Here is a 20684-nt window from a genome sequence, read left to right on the forward strand (position 1 = left end):
TTCCTGAGTCCCCCATCTCTCTGTGGGGCTGCTTTATCATCGATCCTCTGTAGTGATATAGCAATATGTTGACGAGAGTTCTTAAGTCTTTCAAAATCATTTTCAATGATAACAGTAGCCAGCATTTATACGCTCTTTGAGGTTTTTGTTTACTTTTACTATGTGTAGTTACTGTACAGTTACATACTGGGTATAGTCACCAAACAGTATGTAGTTACAGTATATTTACTGTTATAGTTATTGTACAAACTGCTTCCCTGGTTATTCTCATGTCCCTCTGCATCCGTATGAGTCTTCCCACATTTCTCTGAATCCATCCAATTCATCATTCCTTATAGCACAATAACATTCTGTTATGTTCATAGACTGTAATCTGTCCAAACAGCACCCAGGTGGCAGCATCGCCTTCACTCCCGTGCTATAGCTAGCCCCGCTGCCATAACAAACGTGCTTCCTTTCCCCCTTCATTTCATCTCTCAGAGATAGGAGCCCAGCCATGCCGATCAAGGAGAGTTCACAGTCTTGTGACTTTGGGGACAGAGTTCCAAATGTTTTCCAGAATGGCAGAACCGATTCACAGCTTTACCAGCGAGCTCCTTCCTCCGTTCCTCTAGCAGTTTCCCTCTTCGTCATCTCTGCTAAGCTGTGGGCCACAGAACCTCAAGAGTTAATTCAGTTTGTGGTTCCATCTATTATTAGTCATTGGGGCATTTTTTTCATACAGCTGTTAAGAGCTTGGATTTCTTTTTTTGAAGAACTGCCTGTTCATGTTCTTTGACTATTTATCAATTGGGGAATGGCTCTTGTTCTTATATCTTCCTTATAGATTTTAGATGTCAGACCTTTATTAGAGATAATTGCTACAATTGTGCTGCAAAATGCTTCCTAGTCCACTGTTCTTCTTTTAATTTTAACTACATTGATTTTTGTTTGTGCAGAAGCTCTTTAATTTTAAGTAATTAGAACTGTCCGCTCTATCTTCCTTAGTAGTGAACTCCTCCTCACCCATAGTTGTGAAAGGAATCTCCTACTTTTCTGCTGTATTTAAAATAATAATAATAATAATAATAATAATAATAATAATAATGTGACCTTTGATATTTAGGGTGAATATCCATTTGGAGCTTATTGTATGTAGGGAGGCAGCACCCCTATGATCTGGAAAATCTGAGTAATGTCTTTCGGCCCTCCCTTTGTACCAGAGAAGAAATATGAATTTTTTTCTTTTATGGAGTCTTCACAGTATTAAAAGATAAAATATGTTGGTATTATACAAGACTATACTTATATTTTATGTATTTTTGAGTTTCTAAACTTTTTCTGTGTTGTCTGCTGGCCTTCATGTGTAATCTGGAGTTTCCGCAAAACTCCCCCAAAATCCCCATTTAATTTCTTACGCCGACTGGCGATATATTGAAACCATGATGGTGAAAATCATGATGCGGAAGGGATAACTGTCTATGGTGTGAGATGCTAGTCTAAACCAGGGGTTCTTCACCTAGGGTCCATGAACCCCCAGGAGATCTTTAGATAGATTCAGGAAATCTATGAACTTAGATGGGGAAAAAATGACATCTTTACTTCAGTATAATCATCTTCCTTTTTAATCCTCTGTATTTTATTTTTGCATTAAAAACCTGAATCTGAGAAGGGGTCCAGAGGCTTCATCAGACCACTGCCCAAGGGACCCATGATACAGAAATGGTGAGGGACTCCGCTAGCCGAAACCTCATTTCTGACAGACAGCCGTTTTTGGCGTGTGACCCTAGGGGGGCTGGTCTTGTAATGTTCTCTGGAAGCCAGTGGCGTGCGCAGCCTGCCCCATCCATCCATCGCTTGTCCCTGCTTCCTGACCCCACTCCTTTTCAGCCCTACTTGGCTTTGGCGAAGGATCTCATTCTACTTATTGCTTGTAATTCGGTTAAACAAAATATCGGCCACATAACACCTAAAAACTTCTTAAGGTTCAGGGGACAGGACGCGGTAGGAAACGATGGCCTTTGGAGGCCAGGCCCGGATCTCCCAGACTTTACAAAAAATATAATTATGTCCTTGGCTCTGTCACGGAACCTCTGCGTGCCTCAGTTTCCTATGTCTGCAAAATGAGATCATAATCCCTTTACGGGATTGTCCATTTGCATCCATCCTGAGTTGTTAAATGCTGTTTAGATGTCTTTGTTTACCTTCTCCAGTGAGTTTCTCTTTCCTTTCCAACTGCCAGTCAGCTCCCTGAAGGCAGGGCTCATGCCTGCTACTGCTTTGTCTCCACACCCCCCCCCTTCTCCATTAGACTTAAAGGCAGGGTCTGTCTTTTACTCTTTTTGTGTCCCAGGGCTTAGCACAGGGCCTTGCACTAGTAGGTGCTTAATAAATGCTGATTGATCGATTCTCCTCTCCCAGTGCTGCTAGGAGTAGGTGCTCAGTTAGGATATATGGGACAAATGAGTGAACGGTCAGCCTTCCTCAGTCCACTGAAGAAAGGCTTCGGCCTTCAGACAGGAACCTTCCTCAGGAACACATGTAGAGGCGCCACCCCAGCCTGCACTTCCCTGCTGCCCCTCTCCCGGCCTTTCCAAACTAGCCAGTTTGGATTCCTTTTCCTCCCCGCCCCTCCCTCCCTCCGATCCAGCTCCCAGGGTCTTTGTCCAGCCTTCCTGGCTCTGTACGCTCCTCCCGTTCTTGCATCCCCAGGCTCCACTCTCTTCTCCCCTGGCCCCATTCCTCAGCCCGTGGCAAACACAGCCAGGAGCCTGACGGGGGCCCCAGGTGCCAACCAGGAGAGCGTGGCTGCCCTGCCCTCCTTCCCAGGAATCCGGGGTCATCAGAGTCTTGCCCTTTGGAACCGAACAGAACGAGGCCAGAGCCTCACCGGGCTGCTCACTAAATATTTAAAAAGCTGTTATGCCCACCTGCCTTAGCTTTCCTGCAGGCCCACAGCCTTCTCACTTTAATCATTAGTCATCTAATTATTTTCAGAGATTGTTTTAGGTCATTTAAATATCATTTAATTATTTTAAGGCATTATTTCAACAATTTAATTCTTAACTATTTTTAAGTTTATTTTTAGTAATTTAATTATTAATTACTTCATTATTTTTCTAGTTAGCCCTCCTCTGTCCATTTAGCACCTTTTCAACGTCCTTCCTAAAAGGTGCCTCCAGAACCGAATAGGAGATAGCAGGAAAGATGCTGGAGCTGATATCTGAGGACCTGGGTTCAAATCTGGCTCTACCATTTTCTTATTATTATCTTAATATTATTATTACCTCACAATATAATTATGACCTTGGCTCTATCACTGAACCTCTGCGTGCCTCAGTTTCCTATGTCTGTAAAATGGAGATCATAATAGCACCTCCTTCTGTAGGGTTGTTGTGAGGATCAGATGAGCTAATATCACAAAGCGCCTAGCACAGTGCCTGGCACCTAGTAAGCGCTATGGAAATGTTAGTTACTGTTGTTATTATTGATACATTATTGCAATATAGTAATAATGTAATTGCATTATATATTATTACGTACAATTATAACAAGTATGACATAGAAATATAATAAATATGTAATTGTATGTAATAATTATCATGTGTTATATAGTATTTTAATAATGGCATTTATATCACTAAGGTTGGTAAAGTACTTTACATTTATTATATCATTTGACCCTAACAATAACCCTGGGCAATAGGTACTGCTATTATCCCCGTTTTACAGATGAGGAAACTGAGGCACAGAGAGACCGAGTGCCCTCATTGCCTAACTGGTCACTGGCAGATTCAGGGTCAACGTCCTTGTGCCCTGGTCAAGGGAGACTGCCTTTTGTCTATAGAACAATCCCATGTTTTCACTTTGAGGACAGATCTCTCACTCACATGTAGAAATGGAGCCTTGAATGTATGCCATCAAGAATAGTGAAAGGCACACTCACTGAGTCCAGGTTCTTGGCCAGTGACCACCCCTCCTTCACCAGGAAGGCCCAGGCGACATGGTGTGGAGACTCAGCCTCTTCAGAAGAGCTCACCCTTGTCCACTGGCCTGGCTTAAGGCATCTTTTGTTCCCTGGAATACATCGAGGTCTCAGAACGCTTCCAGGGGGCTTTGATATGCTATTAAAATGGTGCCAGGGAATGACCGTGCCATGAGCATGCTTTGGATGCTGGTCCTTGGTGGTAGAGACAGTCTAGGTTCGGTCCCTATCGCTGCATCACGCAGGCCCAAACCTAGAGGAACAGAGATGTAGGGCCTTGTGCATTGTGGGAAGATCTCTTTCGGGGGAGGAGCTGTGTACAGGGCACTGGAAAGATTTCTGAATTTGGAATAAGAAGACCAAGGTTTGAATCCTGTGTGACCTTGGCAAATAGTCAGTCTACGTGAGTTATCAAGTGCCTTGGGCTGAGGACTAGGGGTCCTAAGAAAGACAAAATGCCCTGCCCTCTAGGGGCTTACATTCTAGTAGGGGAGAGAATAATCATATCAATAAGGATGTCTAAGATGTGTAATCTGCAAAGGAAGGCCGAGTCACTTAGGACTCAATTTCCTCACACAGAGCATGAAAGGGCTGAGGGAAGCCTTTAGACTCTTTCTTATCATGCATAAAATGAAATACGTAGTGTGATAAAGGGAACCGGTTATGATGGAATCGCTATCAAAATGCTCATGGACCCACGTTGAGAGCTCCTGCCTTGGATGACCTCTGAGCATCAGGAGGAAGACGGCAGGTTTTCTCCCATGACCGGAGAGATGAGGAACCTAAGGGAAGCCTCATTTCCCAAGGGCATCTTCCCCACAGAGGGCCCGGGCTGGAAGGGAGGGGAAGTGGGGGTGAGGGGCTAGCTGGCCCTCTCTGGCCGCCCCAACACCACGGGAGCCAGCGCACGGGATTCCTGGGCCCTTCTTCCATTCAAGGCAGCTCCTTTGAACCGGTGGCCTTGAAAAACCGTACCTCTTCTTGTATCTTTTGCAGAGCAGTGGGGATGAGATGGACACAGCCTGGTCTCTGGAAGACGTCTTCCATTTGATGGCGCCCCCAGTGGAGAACTCGCTGGAGGTAAATGGGGGGCACTTGGCTGTTGAGGCTGAAGGGCATGGGGAGGGAGCCCAGGGGTCAGCCTTGCCAAGCTCTCAAGGGTAGTGGGCAGGGCTGTGGGGGGAGGAGGTACCCTACCCTTTGTGGGCCTGGGCAAGTTGCCTCAGTTTCCTTCTCTGTAAAATGAGGAGGTTGGACTCAGTGGCCCCTTCTAGCTCCATCTTTGTGACTCCATGACTCAAGTTCAAACCCTGGCCCTACGACTCATGTAGCTGTGAGCACATCGCCTCCCCAGGAGCCTCGGTTTCCTCATCTGTAGTGAATGGGCCTGTGAGGTTGCTGCCAGCTCTACCACTTATGAGTCCGTGCATCCCTGGGAGCTGACATTGGTGGGATGATTTTTACAGAGCAGTTGAGGTTGATTAGCTCCCGTCACTCTCCTGGTGAAGCAGGTTAGGCTTTTTTCTGTTTTAAGGATGAGGAGACTGAGGGTCAGAGGGGTTGGTCACAGACCCAGCAGCAGGCTCAGGACCTGGACCGCCCAGGCCCAGCTGGGCCTTTCTCACTGTGGTTAATGAGCTCAGAGGGCCTGGCGGTGTTAGTGCTGCGTGGGGAGCGGTCAGCGGGAGGTCAGAGTCGGGACGGCTGCAGCCAGGAACAGGACCAGCCCCCAGCTACTCTTTGGGAGAGAGATGGCAGGATTTTCTCTCATTACCTCAGCTGCAGGTAAGGAGACAAGTGAATAAAATCCCTCTGAGTGACCTCATAGAATCCCAGAGTTGGAAGGGATCCCAGAGCTCATCTATTCCAGCCCCAAACCCCACAAAAAACAATATATGAAATCCCTTCTATAGCACTCTGACAAGTGGTCACAGAACCTCTACTTGCATACCTGCGGAGATCAGGAGCTCACCACCTCACAGGGTAGTCCCATCCATATCTGTACCTCTCTGGTTGTGAAGTTCTGATTTAAATTGGTCTTAATTCCACCCTTCTGTAATTTCTAGGCCCTGGTCCTCGTGCCAGATATAACCTTTCAGCCCTTTCCACATAATCACAATAGCTTAGATGTAGGTGTCTCTTTAAGGTTTGCATGGCACTATACAAATATTTGATCTTCACAATGACCCTTTGAAGTAGGTGCTATTATCACCCCATTTTACAGATGAGCAAACTGAGACTGAGAGAGACTTCTTACTTGGCCATGGGGAGCCAGCTGTTACATCTCTGAGGCAGGATCCAAATGCTAAGTCCAGCGCTCTGCCCACTACCCCGTCCGGCTGCCTGTGGATGCAGAGAACCCCGGTGCTTCTCACACTCACACACACTTATTCACATACATTTTCACTCACACTCATACACTTACACAATTCACTCCTATGCACTCTTCCACACCCTCACACACTTCCACACTCACATTCATATACACATGCTCATACTCATGCTTAAACTTACACACTCACACATATTCACATACACTCACTTGTGAGCTCACACACACACACACACACACGCTCAAATTTCCTCAAGGCTAACCCTCCTCTTCCTCCGTCTGTTGCCCCCCTCTACATCCCCCTTAAAATGTTATCATTAAACTTCCTCCAATGTCATCCCACCATTTATTGGGCTTCTAACAAGTCAGATCCCGTTGATACCTCGGTTACCCGGGCCATGTCTCTACATTACAGCAAGAAGGGACCTTAAAGGTCATTGAGTTCAATCCCCTCATTTTGCAGGTGAGGAAACTGAGGCCCTGAAAAATGAAGGGACTTGACTAAGGTCATACAGTTAGTAAATCTGTGGCATCCTAGCCCTCAGGCTCAGACTGTAGTCCAAGGTTCTAAACCTTTTCTGGGTCATGGACCACTCCCACCCACCACTCTGGCAGTCACAAAGGACTCCTCCTTTGAATAATGCTTTTTAAATGCATAAAATAGAATATGTAGGATGACAAAAGAAACCAATTATGTTAAAATATAGGATGCGGAAACAGAAACTGAGAAGTTAAGTAACTCAGCTGCAGTCACACAGCTATATTTTAACAGCAAGCTGGTTGTGAACCCAAGCCTGCTCTGCTATGCGCACATTCAGTGTGCTGTATGTTCTAATACTGACAATTGCATGGCTGTGACGGTACCGCCAGTGCCTGCCTGGCTTATGTGTCCCATGCAGTGACAGTCAAGTAACACTGGATGCCACACTGAACTCCCAGGATGCAGTTCCCCTTTCTCAGCCTATTTGCTTTCTTTAAAAACAAAAAAACCCAGCTTATACGTCACCTACTTTGTCCCCTGTGTCCTTCCCACCCCACTCCTAGCCATCCCATAAAACAAAAGGGAAAAGGGAAAAAACCCTGAAAAACTGAGGAATACAGTGCCAAACAGTCTGACAGTGTATGCACCCCTGGACCCTCTCCCCTCCTCCCCACCTCCTCAAAGGATGTTGCCTGACTGGATTTTCAGCTCAAACAGGGTGTGAAGGACTAGGCCCTAGAATCTCTCACTAGTCTTAACAATTTTCTCCTCCAACCCCCCAGCCCATCCTTACGAAAAACAGTCACTCAGAGTCATACAGCAATCAGTGGGAAAGTGATATCTATTTATCCTAACATTTTTATGTTTGTGGGGCAGCTAGGGGTCTGGGCCTGGAATCATGAGTCCTGAGTTCAAATTTGAACTCAGATATTGATGAGCTGTGTGATCCTGGGAAAGTCACTTCACCCTGTTTGCCTCAGTTTCCTCATTTTTTAAATGAAGATACTAATAGGTCCTACCTCCCAGACTTGTTATGAGGATCCAATAACATAATGATGAAATACGAGAATATTCGTAAAGCGCTTAGCCCAGTACCTGGCACGTAGCGGGCTTCATAGATGTTGCTATCATCACTTCAGTAAGATTTTTCTGTGAATCAAGGAGCTTAAAAGGGAGATAAAAATTCTTCATTAAAGGATAGAAAAGTGGGAGGAGGATTTCCTTAAAAGCTTCCCCTCTTAGGCCTAGCTGCCTTTGACCCAGGAGGCCTGCTTGGTCGGCTCCTTCTCTCTTCCCATAGGGCTGGGCAGGTGCAGAGGGGAGGCCCCGGGGCCGAGGCCAGGACAGAAGCCAGCTTCATGTCAGGAGCAGGACATGGGATGAATCTCCTGAAAGTGGCAGAGAGAATGTGCTGTGTAGGGAAAAGCCTCCATCAAACATCTACTACGTGCCAGGCAGAACACGAATGAAGCAAAAACCACCCCTGCTGCATCTGACGAAGGGAGGGAGAGAACACGCAGACCCCCATGTGCAAACCAGAAATGGGGACAGCAAAGGCTTCTGGCAGAAGGGGGGATTTGAGCTGGAACGTGAGGGAAGCAGAGGGGGACAGACAGGAGGGAGAGCAGCCAGTGGACAGAGCCAGGAGATGGGCAGCAGCGTTGCTGCATAGAAGACTGGAAAGAGAGGAAGGGGCTGGGCCTGAAGGCCTGAGAGGAAGGGGGAGCCCACTGGACTTCTTTTGGGGAGGGCCTGTGCTTCAGGAAGGTCACAGGTGGCCTGGAGTGGGGAGGGTCTTGAGGCAGGCAGCCCCCAACCCATCCCCAAGGCTAGAGCAGCAGGCCAGGGGAGGTGGTGAGGGTCTGCACCAGCTGAAGGGGGGGGGCCGTGAGTGGAGCATGAGATGTCCTCAAGCAACGTCACAAAGGGAGAAACAAGACGTGATTGAATGCATGGGGTGAGTGCTGGGGCAGGGCCAAAGGTGCCATCCAGCGGCGACCCCGGAACCCTGGGAGGAAGGAAAGATGGGAGGGTTTTGAGGAAAAGAGCATGGCTTCTATTGTAGACGTGGTGAGTTTGGGACCCCAGGTCGAGCTGACCAAGGATGAGTGACGGTAGTGAGACACTGGGCAGCATTCACAAGAGAGGTCTGGGCTGGATACTTAGACGTGCTCATCGGACCTCTGGGGCAGTAGAAGCAGCAGCAGAGTCAGTGTCCATCTGAGGGCCTGGGTCCGTGCCTCAGCTCAGCCCTTTTGTCACCCGGTGTGGGGGACATGCCCTCCCCTGTCCGGGCCTCCGTTTCCTCATCCGTTACAAGGACACCGAATTCATTGCTCGCCAAGGCCCCTCGAGTGTCCAGGTCCACCGCCCATGCTCACATGGACTCGGGAAGCACAGTCTTTGGAATGGGCGGTCATGTGACTGCGACACTGGCCAGGGCGGACATGGGGCCCCAGACAAGGCTACGAGAGGAATTCTAACCTGTGTAAGGGAATTCCGTTCTGAGCAACAACCCTCGAGGTGCAAACAGTCAATGGGCTAAGTCTAAGGATTCTGACGCGCCCCTAAAAGCAGGCTCAGACTGCGAGGACGGGAAGCTTGCTTTCTTTTTCAGGACGTACAGTTAGTTTTGACAACTCAGAGTTTTAACCGATTTAGTTTAGAGATGTGGCCAAGCGAGGCAGCATGTGTGTGTGGGGTGGGTGGGGGGTGTATGCATGTTTGTATGTGTGCTCGTGTGGTATGTGTAGCATGTGGTTTGTGTGTGTGTGTGATATGTGTATTGTGTGTGTATGTATGAGGTATATGTAGTATGTGTGTATGTGTGGCATGTCTATTATGTGTGTATGTTGAACTGTAAGTATGTGGTGTGCATTATGTATATGTGTGTGCATGTGGTATGTTAGTGTGGTATGTGTATTAGGTGTGTGGTGTGTGTGTTACATGTATCCATGCGTGGTATGTGCATTGTGTGTGCATGTGTGTGGTATGTATATTTTGTGTGTGTGTGCACGTGTGTGCGTGTGGCATGGGGTAGTAGAAAGCCTGCTCCTTGGGGTCACAAGCCCCTTTGGCAATGCAAAGGGAGCCTTTTCAAACTCCCATCTCTAAATGCATAAAATAAAATACGTTGGCTTCAGAAGGGCCGAGAACCTGTCGCCCTCATAGCCTTGGCTCCTCATGCGCTGAGCCGTCCTGGACCTTCCCTCACTGCCCAGTACTGGTGTGAAGCCAAGATGGTGCAGGAAAGGTAGACACTCACCTGAGCTCTTCCCAAAATGCCTGCAAATACTTTAAAATAACACCATGAAACGATGCCTGGAGTCACAGAGTCCGCAAAAGCATGGCGGGAAATACTCTTCCAGCCAAATACAACCCAGAAGGTCAGCAGGAAAGGTCTGTCACACCCAGATGAGAACGGAGTACGGTCCAGCGCAGGCCGAGCTAGCACAGACCTGGCCACAGCCAACCAGGAACGGGCCTTGGGAGTGACTGAATCAGCAGTGGCAGCAGCTGCTTCCAGAGCTCTCAGCCCACAGACAGTAAAGGGGTCAGAAGGAGATCACAGGGGCCTCTCTGCTAGCACTGAGGCAGCGCTGCTGCTTTGTGCGTATTGGATCTGGGTTGCCATCCTGGGAGGTGGTCCCCGGACGAGGAGAAGCACTAGTACACCAGAGCTTGCTGCCACAGCGGAGCAAGGACCCTTGTTATGGTTCCAGGGCTGAAAAGAGCACTTGGGGTCACTCACAGACCAGAGCACAGGCCAGGAGAGCAGTAAACATCTCTCCTTAGCTCATACCACCTTGGAAGAACTGAAAACTTACCAGTGTCTCTGAAAAAAGATGTACAAAACCCCTGAATCTGGGGACAGTGTGCTCTCCACCCTGGTGGCAGAGCCCCACTTTAACAAAAGAGTTAAAAAGTCAAGAAATAGGCTGGGAAAATGAGCAAACAACAGAAAAAAATTCCTAGCATAGAAAGTTACTATGGTGACAAGGAAGATGAAAACACACTCAGAAGAAGACAACAAAGTCAAAGCTCCTACATCCAAAGCCTCCAAGAAAAATATAAAGTGGTCACAGGCCATGAAAGAGCTCAAAAAGGATTTTGAGAAGCAAGTAAGAGAAGTAGAGGAAAAACTGGGAAGAGAAATGAGAGTGATGCAAGAAAACCATGAAAAATAAGTCAACAGCTTGCTAAAGGAGACCCAAAAAAATGCTGAAGAAGATAATTCCTTAAAAAATAGCCTAACCCAAATGGCAAAAGAGGTCCAAAAAGCCAAGGAGGAGAAGAATGCCTTAAAAAGCAGCATTGGCCAAATGGAAAAGGAAGTCCACCGCTCACTGAAGAAAATAATTCCTTAAAAATTAGAATGGAGGGGCAGCTAGGTGGTGCAGTGGATAGAGCACCGGCCCTAGAGTAAGGAGGACCTGAGCTCAAATCCGGCCTCAGACACTTGACACTTACTAGTTGTATGACCCTGGGCAAGTCACTTAACCTCATTGCCTAGCCAAAAAAAAAATTAGAATGGAGCAAATGGAAGCTAATGACTTTATGAGAAATCAAAACAATGTGAAATATCTCATTGAAAAAATAACCGACCTGGAAAATAAATGCAGGAGAGATAATTTTAAAAATTATTGTATTATCTGAAGGCCATGATCAAAAAAAGAGTCTAGACATTATCTTTCAAGGAATCATTCAGAAAAACTGCCCTGGGGCAGCTAGATGGCACAGTGGGTAAAGCACCAGCCCTGGAGTCAGGAGGTCCTGAGTTCAAATGTGGCCTCAGACACACAATACTCACTAGCTGTGTGATTCTGAACAAGTCACTTAATCCCAGTTGCCACACACACACACACACACAACCAAAACGCTGCCCTGATAGCCTCGAATCATAGGGTAAAATAGAAATTGGAAGAATCCACCAATCACCTCCTAAAAGAGATTTTTAAATGAAAACTCCCAGGAATATTATAGCTAAATTCCAGAGCTCCCAGGTCAAGAAGAGAATATTGCAAGCAGCTAGAAAGAAACAGTTTAAATATCGTGGAACTACATTCGGGGTAACACAAAATTTAGCAGCTTCTACATTAAAGTATCAGAGGGCTTGGAACATAAATATTCCAGAGGGCAAAGGAGCGAGGATTACAACCAAATATCACCTAACCAGCAAAACTGAATATAATCCTTCAGGGGAAAAAATGGACATTCAGTGAAATAGAGGACTTTCAAGCATTCTTGATGAAAAGACCAGAGCTGAACAGAAAATTTGACTTTCAAATACAAGACTCAAGAGAAACATGAAGAGGTCAACAGGAAAGGGAAATCATAAGGGACTTAATCAGGTTAAATTGTTTACATTCCTACATAGGAAGATGATACTTGTAACTCATAAAAACTTTCTTATTATTAGGGCAGTTAGAAGGAGTAATATATGGACAGAGGGCATGGGTGTGAGTTGAATATGAAGAGACAATATCTAAAAAAAATAAAATTAAGGGGTGAGAGAGAGGAACGTACTGGGAGAAAAGGAAAGCGAGGTAGAATGGGGTAAATCATCTCACATAAAAGAGACAAGAAAAAGCTTTTACAGTGGAGGGGAAGATGAGGGAGATGAGGGGAGTGAGCAAACCTTACTCTCATCAGAATTGGCTCAAAGAGGGAATAACATACATGCTCAACTGGGTATAGAAATCTATCTTACCCTATAGGAAAACAGGAGGGGAAGGAGATAAGAGAAGGGGGAGGTAATAGAAGGGAGGGCAGATTGGGGGAGGGGGTAGCCAGAAGTAAAACAGGGTGAAAGGAGAGAGAGAATAGAATAAACAGGGAGAGGGAGAAGGGGAATAGGATGGAGGGGAATGCAGTTAGCAACCATAAGTAAAAAATATTTTGAAGCAAATTTCTCTGATAAAGACTTCATTTCTCAAATATAGAGAACTGAGTCAATTTTATAAAAATAAGAGCCACTCCCCAATTGATAAATGATCAAAAGTTATGAACAGTGTTCAGATGAAGTACTCAAAGCTATCTGTAGCCATATGAAAAATGCTCTAACTATTGATTGGAGAAATGCAAATTAAAACAATTCTAAGGTGCTACCTCATACCTATTAGACTGGCTAATAGGGCAGAAAAGGAAAATGACAGATGTTGGAGGGGATGTGGGGAAAATGAGACATTAATGCATTGTCTATGGAGTTGTGAACTGATTCAACCATTCTGTAGAGTGATTTGGAACTACGCCCAAAGGGTTATAAAACCATGATACCCTTTGACCTACAATACTGCTACTAGGTCTATATCAAAAAAGAAATAAAAACAAAAAGGAAAAGGACCTATATGTACAAAAATATCTCTAGCAGCTCTTTCTGTGGTGGCAAAGAATTGGAAATTGAGGAGATGCTTATCAACTGGGAAATGGCTGAACAAATTGTGGTATGCAATTATGATGGAATGCTATTGTGCTATAAGAAATGATGAGCAGGATGCTCTCAGAAAAACCTGGAAAGACTTACATGAACTGATGCAAAGTGAAATGTACTGTGTACAAAGGAACAGCAGTATTGTAAGACAATCAGCTGTGAATGACTTAGCTATTCTTAGCAATATAATGACTCAAGACAACTCCGAAGGACTTAGGATGAAAAATGCTAGCCAGCCCCAAAGAAAGAACTGATGGTATCTGAATACAGATTGAAGCATACTTCTTTAATTTAATTTTTTTGAGGGTTTATTTTTTTTGGTCTGTGTTTTCCTTCACAACATGACTAATATGGAAATGTCTTGCATGACTGCACATGTATAACCTATAACAAATTGCTTGCCTTCTCAATGGGGCGGAGGAGGGAGAGAGGAAGGGAGAGAACTTGGAACTCAAAGTTTTAAAAATGAATATTAAAAATTGTTTTTACATGTAATTGGGGAAAGATAAAACACTAAATAATTTTTTAAAAAGAAATACAGTTATCACAGTGGGAATTTTTTTTTTAAGAAATTCATGGACCTCAGGTTAATAAACTCTGGTGTAGTGGGGGTAGATTCAAATTCCAGCCTTGATTGTGTGTGAACCTAACTAAGCAAGTCATTTCTCCCTTCTCTGGGCCTCCGTTTCCTCATCTGTAAAATAAGAGGTTCAGGACAGCTAGGTGGTGCAGTGGATAGAGCACCAGCCCTGGAGTCGAGGACCTGAGTTCAAATGTGGCCTCAGACACTTGACACTTACTAGCTGTGTGACCCTGGGCAAGTCACTTAACCCCATTGTCTAGCAAAACAAAACAAAACAAAACAAAATAGGAGCTTTGGCCTAGAAGGCCTCCGAGGTCCTCTCCCAACTCCAGAGCTGTGTGATTTATGATGAAGTCACCTACCCCTCCATGGGCTTCTGTAAAAGAGAGAGAATATCCTTCCTTACAGGGTTCTTATAAGGATTAAATGAGATCATGCATATAAAATGTCTGTCCAGTGTGACATGCTATATGAATAGTACTTCTGTGCTGTGTTTCCTCAGTAGGTTTGCATAATATTGGAATTAATTTTTAATTCAATTCTGCCTTTGTGCCAGGGCTGAGCTAGGCCACCAGCCCTTGCCCACAAAGAGCTTACATTCTACAGGAAGGATACATAAAAAGAGGGCAGGGAAGGACAGAGACCCTCCTTCCAACTTACCAACCAGGCAGTCTTTTGCCCTTTGGGTGGAGCCCTATCGAGCAAATGTAGGGGGGACAGGAGACCCACAAGGATGGGCGGGCACGCTTCGGCAGAACACGGCTCAGGGCCTGCTGAGTAGTTAGCAATTAATAAAGGTTTGCTGATGAATTGATTGATGGGTTGGTGATCTGCAGCCCTGGAGGGAACACACAAATCTATTTGGTGAATGCCTGAAAAAAGCATTTATTAAGAACTTGCTGTGTGCTAAGCACTAGGGATGCAGATGTTTTTTTAAAAAGGGAGACAGCATCTGGCCTGGAAGGGCTCACGTTCTCCTAGGGGAGGACCACAAAGGTCCTCCGAGCAGGGAGGTTGGGGGCTCATGGCCACAGATCAGATTCCTGTCCACTTGCAGAATGCCTCTGGCCATCCTTTACCTATAGAACCTCCCTGTTTACACATAATTCCACCCCAAAGTCCAAACCCTCCCTCCCACAACCAAGGGGGATGTCAGAAGTCTGTGCTTTGTCGTTCCCTCCAGGGCATCTCATCTCGGCCTCTGCCTCTTCTCTGTAACAGCAGCAGTGATGGTGTGGATGGTCCTGGTCAGTACAGCGTGAACTTCAGCCAGGCGATTAGTCACGACGTAAGCCTCCATGAGGCCATGTTGGCGTGCCCGGACACATGCAGAAGAGACACAACAGCCAGGCATCCACAGACCCAGGATGCATTCTTGCCACTGAATTCCAGCAATGCCCTTCCTTTTCCAGGGATGGACTGGGCAGGCTTTTCTCCATCTACTGAGAGTAGGACCAGGAACCTGACAACCCAAGACCTTCTCTTGGACCTTGATGAAAACATATTTGATGAGATAAATTTAATATCTTTTGCCATGGAGGAGGGCTTTGACCCAATGGAAGTTTCCCAGCTCTTTGAAGAACCAGATTCTGATTCTGGACTTTCCTTAGATTCCAGCCACAGTAGCACATCTGTGACCAATCTTAACTCATCAGCTTCCCCGTGGGATGGCGAAGGTGCTGTGGGTTACAGTAGTGATGCTGAATCTCTCTCCCACCAGGGGCTAGAGGGAGCTGTTGGAGGTCACTGGCCAGAGACCAGTGAGCTGTGCTATATGTCAGATTCAGAGCCTTCTGGAGAACCTACATTGGAACATATTCTTCACAACCACACTTACTACCTACTGCCAAGCCCACCATCATCTGAACCTCTCCTTCCGTGCCCTCAGAAGTCCCAGACTGTAAAAAGGAGCGGTGACCTTAATGACCGGGACATTGCCCTGGGCCAGGACAAACACCACGCCAAAACCCTGTGCCTTCCCTTCTCAGTGGATGAAATTGTCAGCATGCCTGTTGACTCCTTCAACAGCGTGTTAGCCAAGAGCTTCCTGACGGACACACAGGTGTCCCTGCTCCGGGACATCCGAAGAAGAGGCAAAAATAAAGTCGCCGCCCAGAACTGCCGCAAACGCAAGCTGGATGGGATTCTGAGCCTGGAGAAGGATGTAGGCGACCTTCGAGCCCAAAGGGAGAGCCTTCAGCTAGAGAGGGCCCAGTACAGTAAGTCGCTTCACCTCATGAAACAGAAGCTACACAGCCTTTATCGGGATGTTTTCAGTAGGTTAAGGGATGACCAGGGCAGGCCTGTCAACCCCAACCTGTATGCTCTTCATTGTGGCCAGGACGGCAGTGTTTTAATTGTGCCCAAAGAACTGATGACTTCCGGTCTTAAAAAAGACAATCAAAAGGAAAAGGAGAGAAAATGAGGGTAGGGATTCTATAAACTGGACCTCTCCGGAGGGAAAGTTACATTGGTGAAGGACGCCAGGGGAAATGGGGTCATATTAACAACTGAAATGGAATTGTGAACATGTTGAATCTTGGTGACTTCTAACTCGGCACAGTCTAGGCTGCTGCTGTCCAGAGGTGCTCATTCCTGAATGATCAAATTAATATTTAACTGGCCCCAAAACCCAAGCAAGTTCAAGTTTAGTTCATGGGGAGGTATTGCTATATGGGGCAGCCATGTTTTTTTAGCATTCGGTAGGTACCATACTGCTCCTCCCAAAAGAGGTGATAGACCAGAATTTCTGAGTCAGATGTAGGGTGTGAAAGCATTGGACAACTACCCAGGCATTTTGGGTAGTGGCCATATTTTGTAGTAAGATGGTCACTTTCAAGCCAAAAAAAAAATCCTTTGTGTTAGAAAAAGATTCCATGTTTTCATATGGAGTAGCCTCTTAAAATTCAAAGGGATCTTTTGTTCTTGTTGAAATCTGACTCTGTGAGTCAAAACCATTTGGGGTTTTCTTGGCAAAGGTACTGGAGTGGTTTGCCATTCCCTTCTCCAGCTCATTTTGCAGACAAGGAAACTGAGGCAAACAGGATGAAGTGACGTGTCCAGGGTCACACAGCTAGGAAGTGTCTTGAGACTGGATTTGAACTCAGGTCTTCCTGACTTCAGGCCCAGCTGCCCCAAAGTGACCTAAGTTTTTCAGATTTTTTTTTTCCATTTAGTCTGTTAGCACTGGAGCCCAGATCAGTCTGGCTTTTCCAAAGCAACTTTTAATTAAAATTTTTTTGTGAATACTTAATTTATGTATTTTTCTTGCTATGAAATTAAATTATGTATTTGTAGAAAACTAGCACGCCCCCCCCCCTTTTTTCCCTGAATACGTCCCGGTGGCTATTCAGACTTTTAATCTATACTGAAATGTTAAGCAAACTGGCATTGCTGATTCATCTTGTTACTTTTACTTACTAAAACTTCTTTTAGGCCTGCTCTGGAAACAGGTATAATTTTCAGATCTCTAAGGTGCTTATATCAACGAATGGCTTTTTTTTCCTTAACACCTAACCCGATTTTTCCTTGCTCTGAGAAAAAGAAAATTTATCCTGTCAGTCCTCTAGCGGTCTTTAGTGTAAGGTTTTATTTGGAAACTCCTTTTAAACACTGAATTTTCAATTTAAACCCAGGACATTTCAAAACCAAAAGAATTTGCTTACGTAATTGATTTAGGATGAAATCAAAATAGAAAAAAAAATAAAAAAAAGTCAGCAGAACTAGATTGCCCACCTTTAAACAGAGAATCCTTATTTCCAAAATTTTACTATATAGATGCCACCTTCAAAACTTTTTTACCATGTGCCTGTTTCTTTAAAGTGTTGTTTTGAATTAAGTAGTCTCTTCCATAAGGAACAGAGGGAGTTTAGAAGTATGCTGTTTCCAGATATTGAAAGTATGACTGTTAAGTATAAGTGTTTCAGAAACAGTTAAGGAGAGATTATCATGAGGGCCATCACGATGAGAGAGCAGAAGGCTAGTGTGAAACAGTTGTGAAACCCTGCGCCCAGTGAGTCTTTTGGGACTGCCTCCATTTCACCCAATGGAAAGGCCAAGATGCCAAGATGAATTATACTTTTCTTAATGAAATAAAACATGTAATGATTTTTATCTGCCATCCTTCCCATCGACATTCATGAAATCATCAGACCCCAGATTGTCCAATCCAGAACTAGGCCGTAAAAGGCCGCCTTGCTGTGGAGGGGGGCAAGGCCTGCAAACAGAATCCTGCTTCACAAACTGCCATGATGCCCTGGCTCAATAGTACTGTGTGCTGGGTTTGTTTAAAATAAAGTGGCTTCCCCTCTCCCCATTTTGTCTTAAGACACATCTATCCTTGATCCAGGGATCCTATCAAGAAATGTTCCTGAGGTTGTGTTAAGCCAGGCTTTCTTCCTTCAGAAGCTGTCTCTCCCTTCCTGAACTGAAGAATTTTGGCTGGCTTTCCCCACCTCCTTTGAAAAAGGAATCGTCAGACTCAGGGTTACTCAAGTGTGGATTACAGATTTAGAATATATTAACCAGCAGGAAATTATAAGTTCCTTGAATGAAGGCTTAGATACAAACTGACAAAACAGTAAAGGACTTCATGGCCAGCGGGAAAATTGACAAGTCCAGCAAACATGAACTAAACAACAGTCCACAGAGTGTACACGTCGTTGTGCTAGCCTGGGAGTTATAGGCACCAGCTTCTTCCGGCCTCAGGGTCCTACCCAGTCTGATCAGTAGTCCCAACAGCCTCCTTCATGGACTGGATCTCCCCTCAGCATCTCAAGCAAGGAATCCTACAACAGGCCCTCCATGAAGACCTAGTCTAGGAAAGGGGAACCAAGTCCCTCTTGCCGATAGGCTGCAATTGTACTTAGCGGGAATCCTTACCGTTCTGCCCAGTGGCAGCACTTGCAAATCTCCATCCCTTCTCCCCCTAGCAACTAGGGGAGCACCCAAGCTTCCAATAACCTGAGGTTGTCCTAACCAGTCTTCCTCTAGGTGCATACTTCCCCCTTTAAAATTTCATCTCAATGGCACCTTCTGCAGACCCCCTAGTTACTGCTGGAAAAAAGCATTCAATTTTCCAACTATGGCTTGGAGACTTAAGTTACACAGCAGGTTTTCTCTTGCTGGGTTGTTTTCATTTAGTCATGTCAGACCCCTCTTGGAAAAGCTCCTAAAGTGGTTTGCCATTTCCTTCTCCAGCTCATTCTACAGTTGGTGACTTGCTCGGGGTCGCACAGCTAGCACTCACCTAAGGCTAATATCTAGGGCCACATTTGTCTCCGTGCCTCTAGGCTCCTTATTCTATCCCCACTTGCCCCAGCACTTACATGAAGAGGTTCAAGCAAAAGAAAAATGGGCCAGTTCTTGGCTATTTGGTACCAAACCATCTGTAGAAAAAGTTGAATCATTTCAAATGGACAGTTTGCTTCTGTCCCTAACAATTGAAGCACACAGTATTAAATGCTAATTCAGGAATACCACTCTCTGCCTACAGACTGACCAAAGCTAAGTAAGCTGGGCAGCCATGGCTAGGTTCAGCACGTAACATCATTAAAAGGCTAACCTTTATCGAGTCCTCTAACATGGGCACTTTCCTAAGTTATTTTTTAATAATATAACCTTGCTGGAAGGCTCTTTGGAATACAGGTCCACGTTGATCATTTGCAAGCCTCTTTTCTGACCTGTGGCAGTCCAAATGCCAATGGAATGAAGTTTGGTAGGCAACCCTATCAGAGCCCCAATCTCAATTTACCTTCTGTTCCTGACACACACCCCAGGCAATTAAAGGGAGGTGGGGCGAGCTCTTGGGGGAAAACAGCAAACCCAAGGTAATGACTGTTAAGTTACATTGTAGACAGGTACTAATGCATAGAGCAGGAAGCTACATCCCAGCTCCTAAAAAGCTGCTTACAATTGAGTTTTTTCAGAAGTAGGTCCTCCTGACATTACCATTAAGCTCCTTTGAGATGAGGCCAGTCTCACATGCATTATCTAAACCCTTTAACATCTGGCTTTTCCACGTGGAGAAATGGTTCTGAAGTCTATAGTGACGGTCACCTTGTCCAATGTCTTGGCCCCACCCCTAGAGCAGCTGAATATCTGTATGAATTGCACAAACAAGCAGGGTTTTCTCTCATTTAGAACAACCAAGACTGTCCTTTCTGGGCACACCTGGAAAAAGCTAATATGACACAATAATTGCTGTTGTGAATGGCTTTAGAAACATTTTGGCAATATTGTAATCAGTAGAAAACCCAAAAAAACTCCTTTGCCCCAGCCTAATGAGCAGCTTCAGTTTTAACAATTCCTGAAGCCTGCCTTCTATAAAAAGAAAAAAAACTCCCCAAAGAGACAAAAAACCCACGTAAACATAAATTCTGCTTTTGAGCCACCAGGAATTGTAAACAAAACTCATTCCACTTGAGCATGTTAAAACCAGTATTTCAAGTGTTTCTCTTCCAGAGTTAATATAAAGTTCATTTGCTTTATTTGGGCAAGAGTAATTTTTTTGTCAAACATTCCATCACATGCATCAACGTAACTGTAAAGAGACAGAAGTCGTCTTGGGCAGTAAGCTGCATTTTCTCCCCCACCTCGGACTTTGCCTTTTTAAAAAGGTCATTTCATTAAGCCCTATCTTCAGATACCATCATCCACCCAGTCATATGGTTGCACGTACTCCAACCCTCCCAACAGTACTCTGTAGAGGCCTGCTTTCTCCAACCCTTTGGAGAACTGCCTCAACCAGCAGGACGACACCACCACCGATTTTCCTCTGTGTAAATTGAGATTCATTGTACTTGTGCACGGAGCCTGCATTCAGCCCTGGGAATGTCATTTCTAGCCATGACAACATGCAGAGATTCAACCCGGCCAAACAGTCATCTGATATAT

The 20684-nt window shown here is 45.3% G+C and overlaps 1 protein-coding gene across 1 annotated transcript in view; it reads left to right on the forward strand.

The window, feature by feature from the left end:
- Positions 1-17903, forward strand: part of NFE2L3 (NFE2 like bZIP transcription factor 3) — a 36082-nt gene extending 18179 nt beyond the window's left edge. The window contains 5 exon segments of the mRNA XM_020993200.2: positions 4961-5044; positions 5499-5749; positions 8078-8192; positions 9023-9265; positions 14974-17903. Of these exon segments, the coding sequence (XP_020848859.2) occupies positions 4961-5044; positions 5499-5749; positions 8078-8192; positions 9023-9265; positions 14974-16215 (1935 nt within the window). The 3' untranslated portion in view covers positions 16216-17903.
- Positions 17904-20684: the final 2781 nt, after the last annotated feature.

Source organism: Phascolarctos cinereus, unplaced genomic scaffold, assembly GCF_003287225.1.
Source record: "Phascolarctos cinereus isolate Bilbo 61053 unplaced genomic scaffold, phaCin_HiC Scaffold_1;HRSCAF=81, whole genome shotgun sequence".
NCBI lineage: Eukaryota > Metazoa > Chordata > Mammalia > Diprotodontia > Phascolarctidae > Phascolarctos > Phascolarctos cinereus.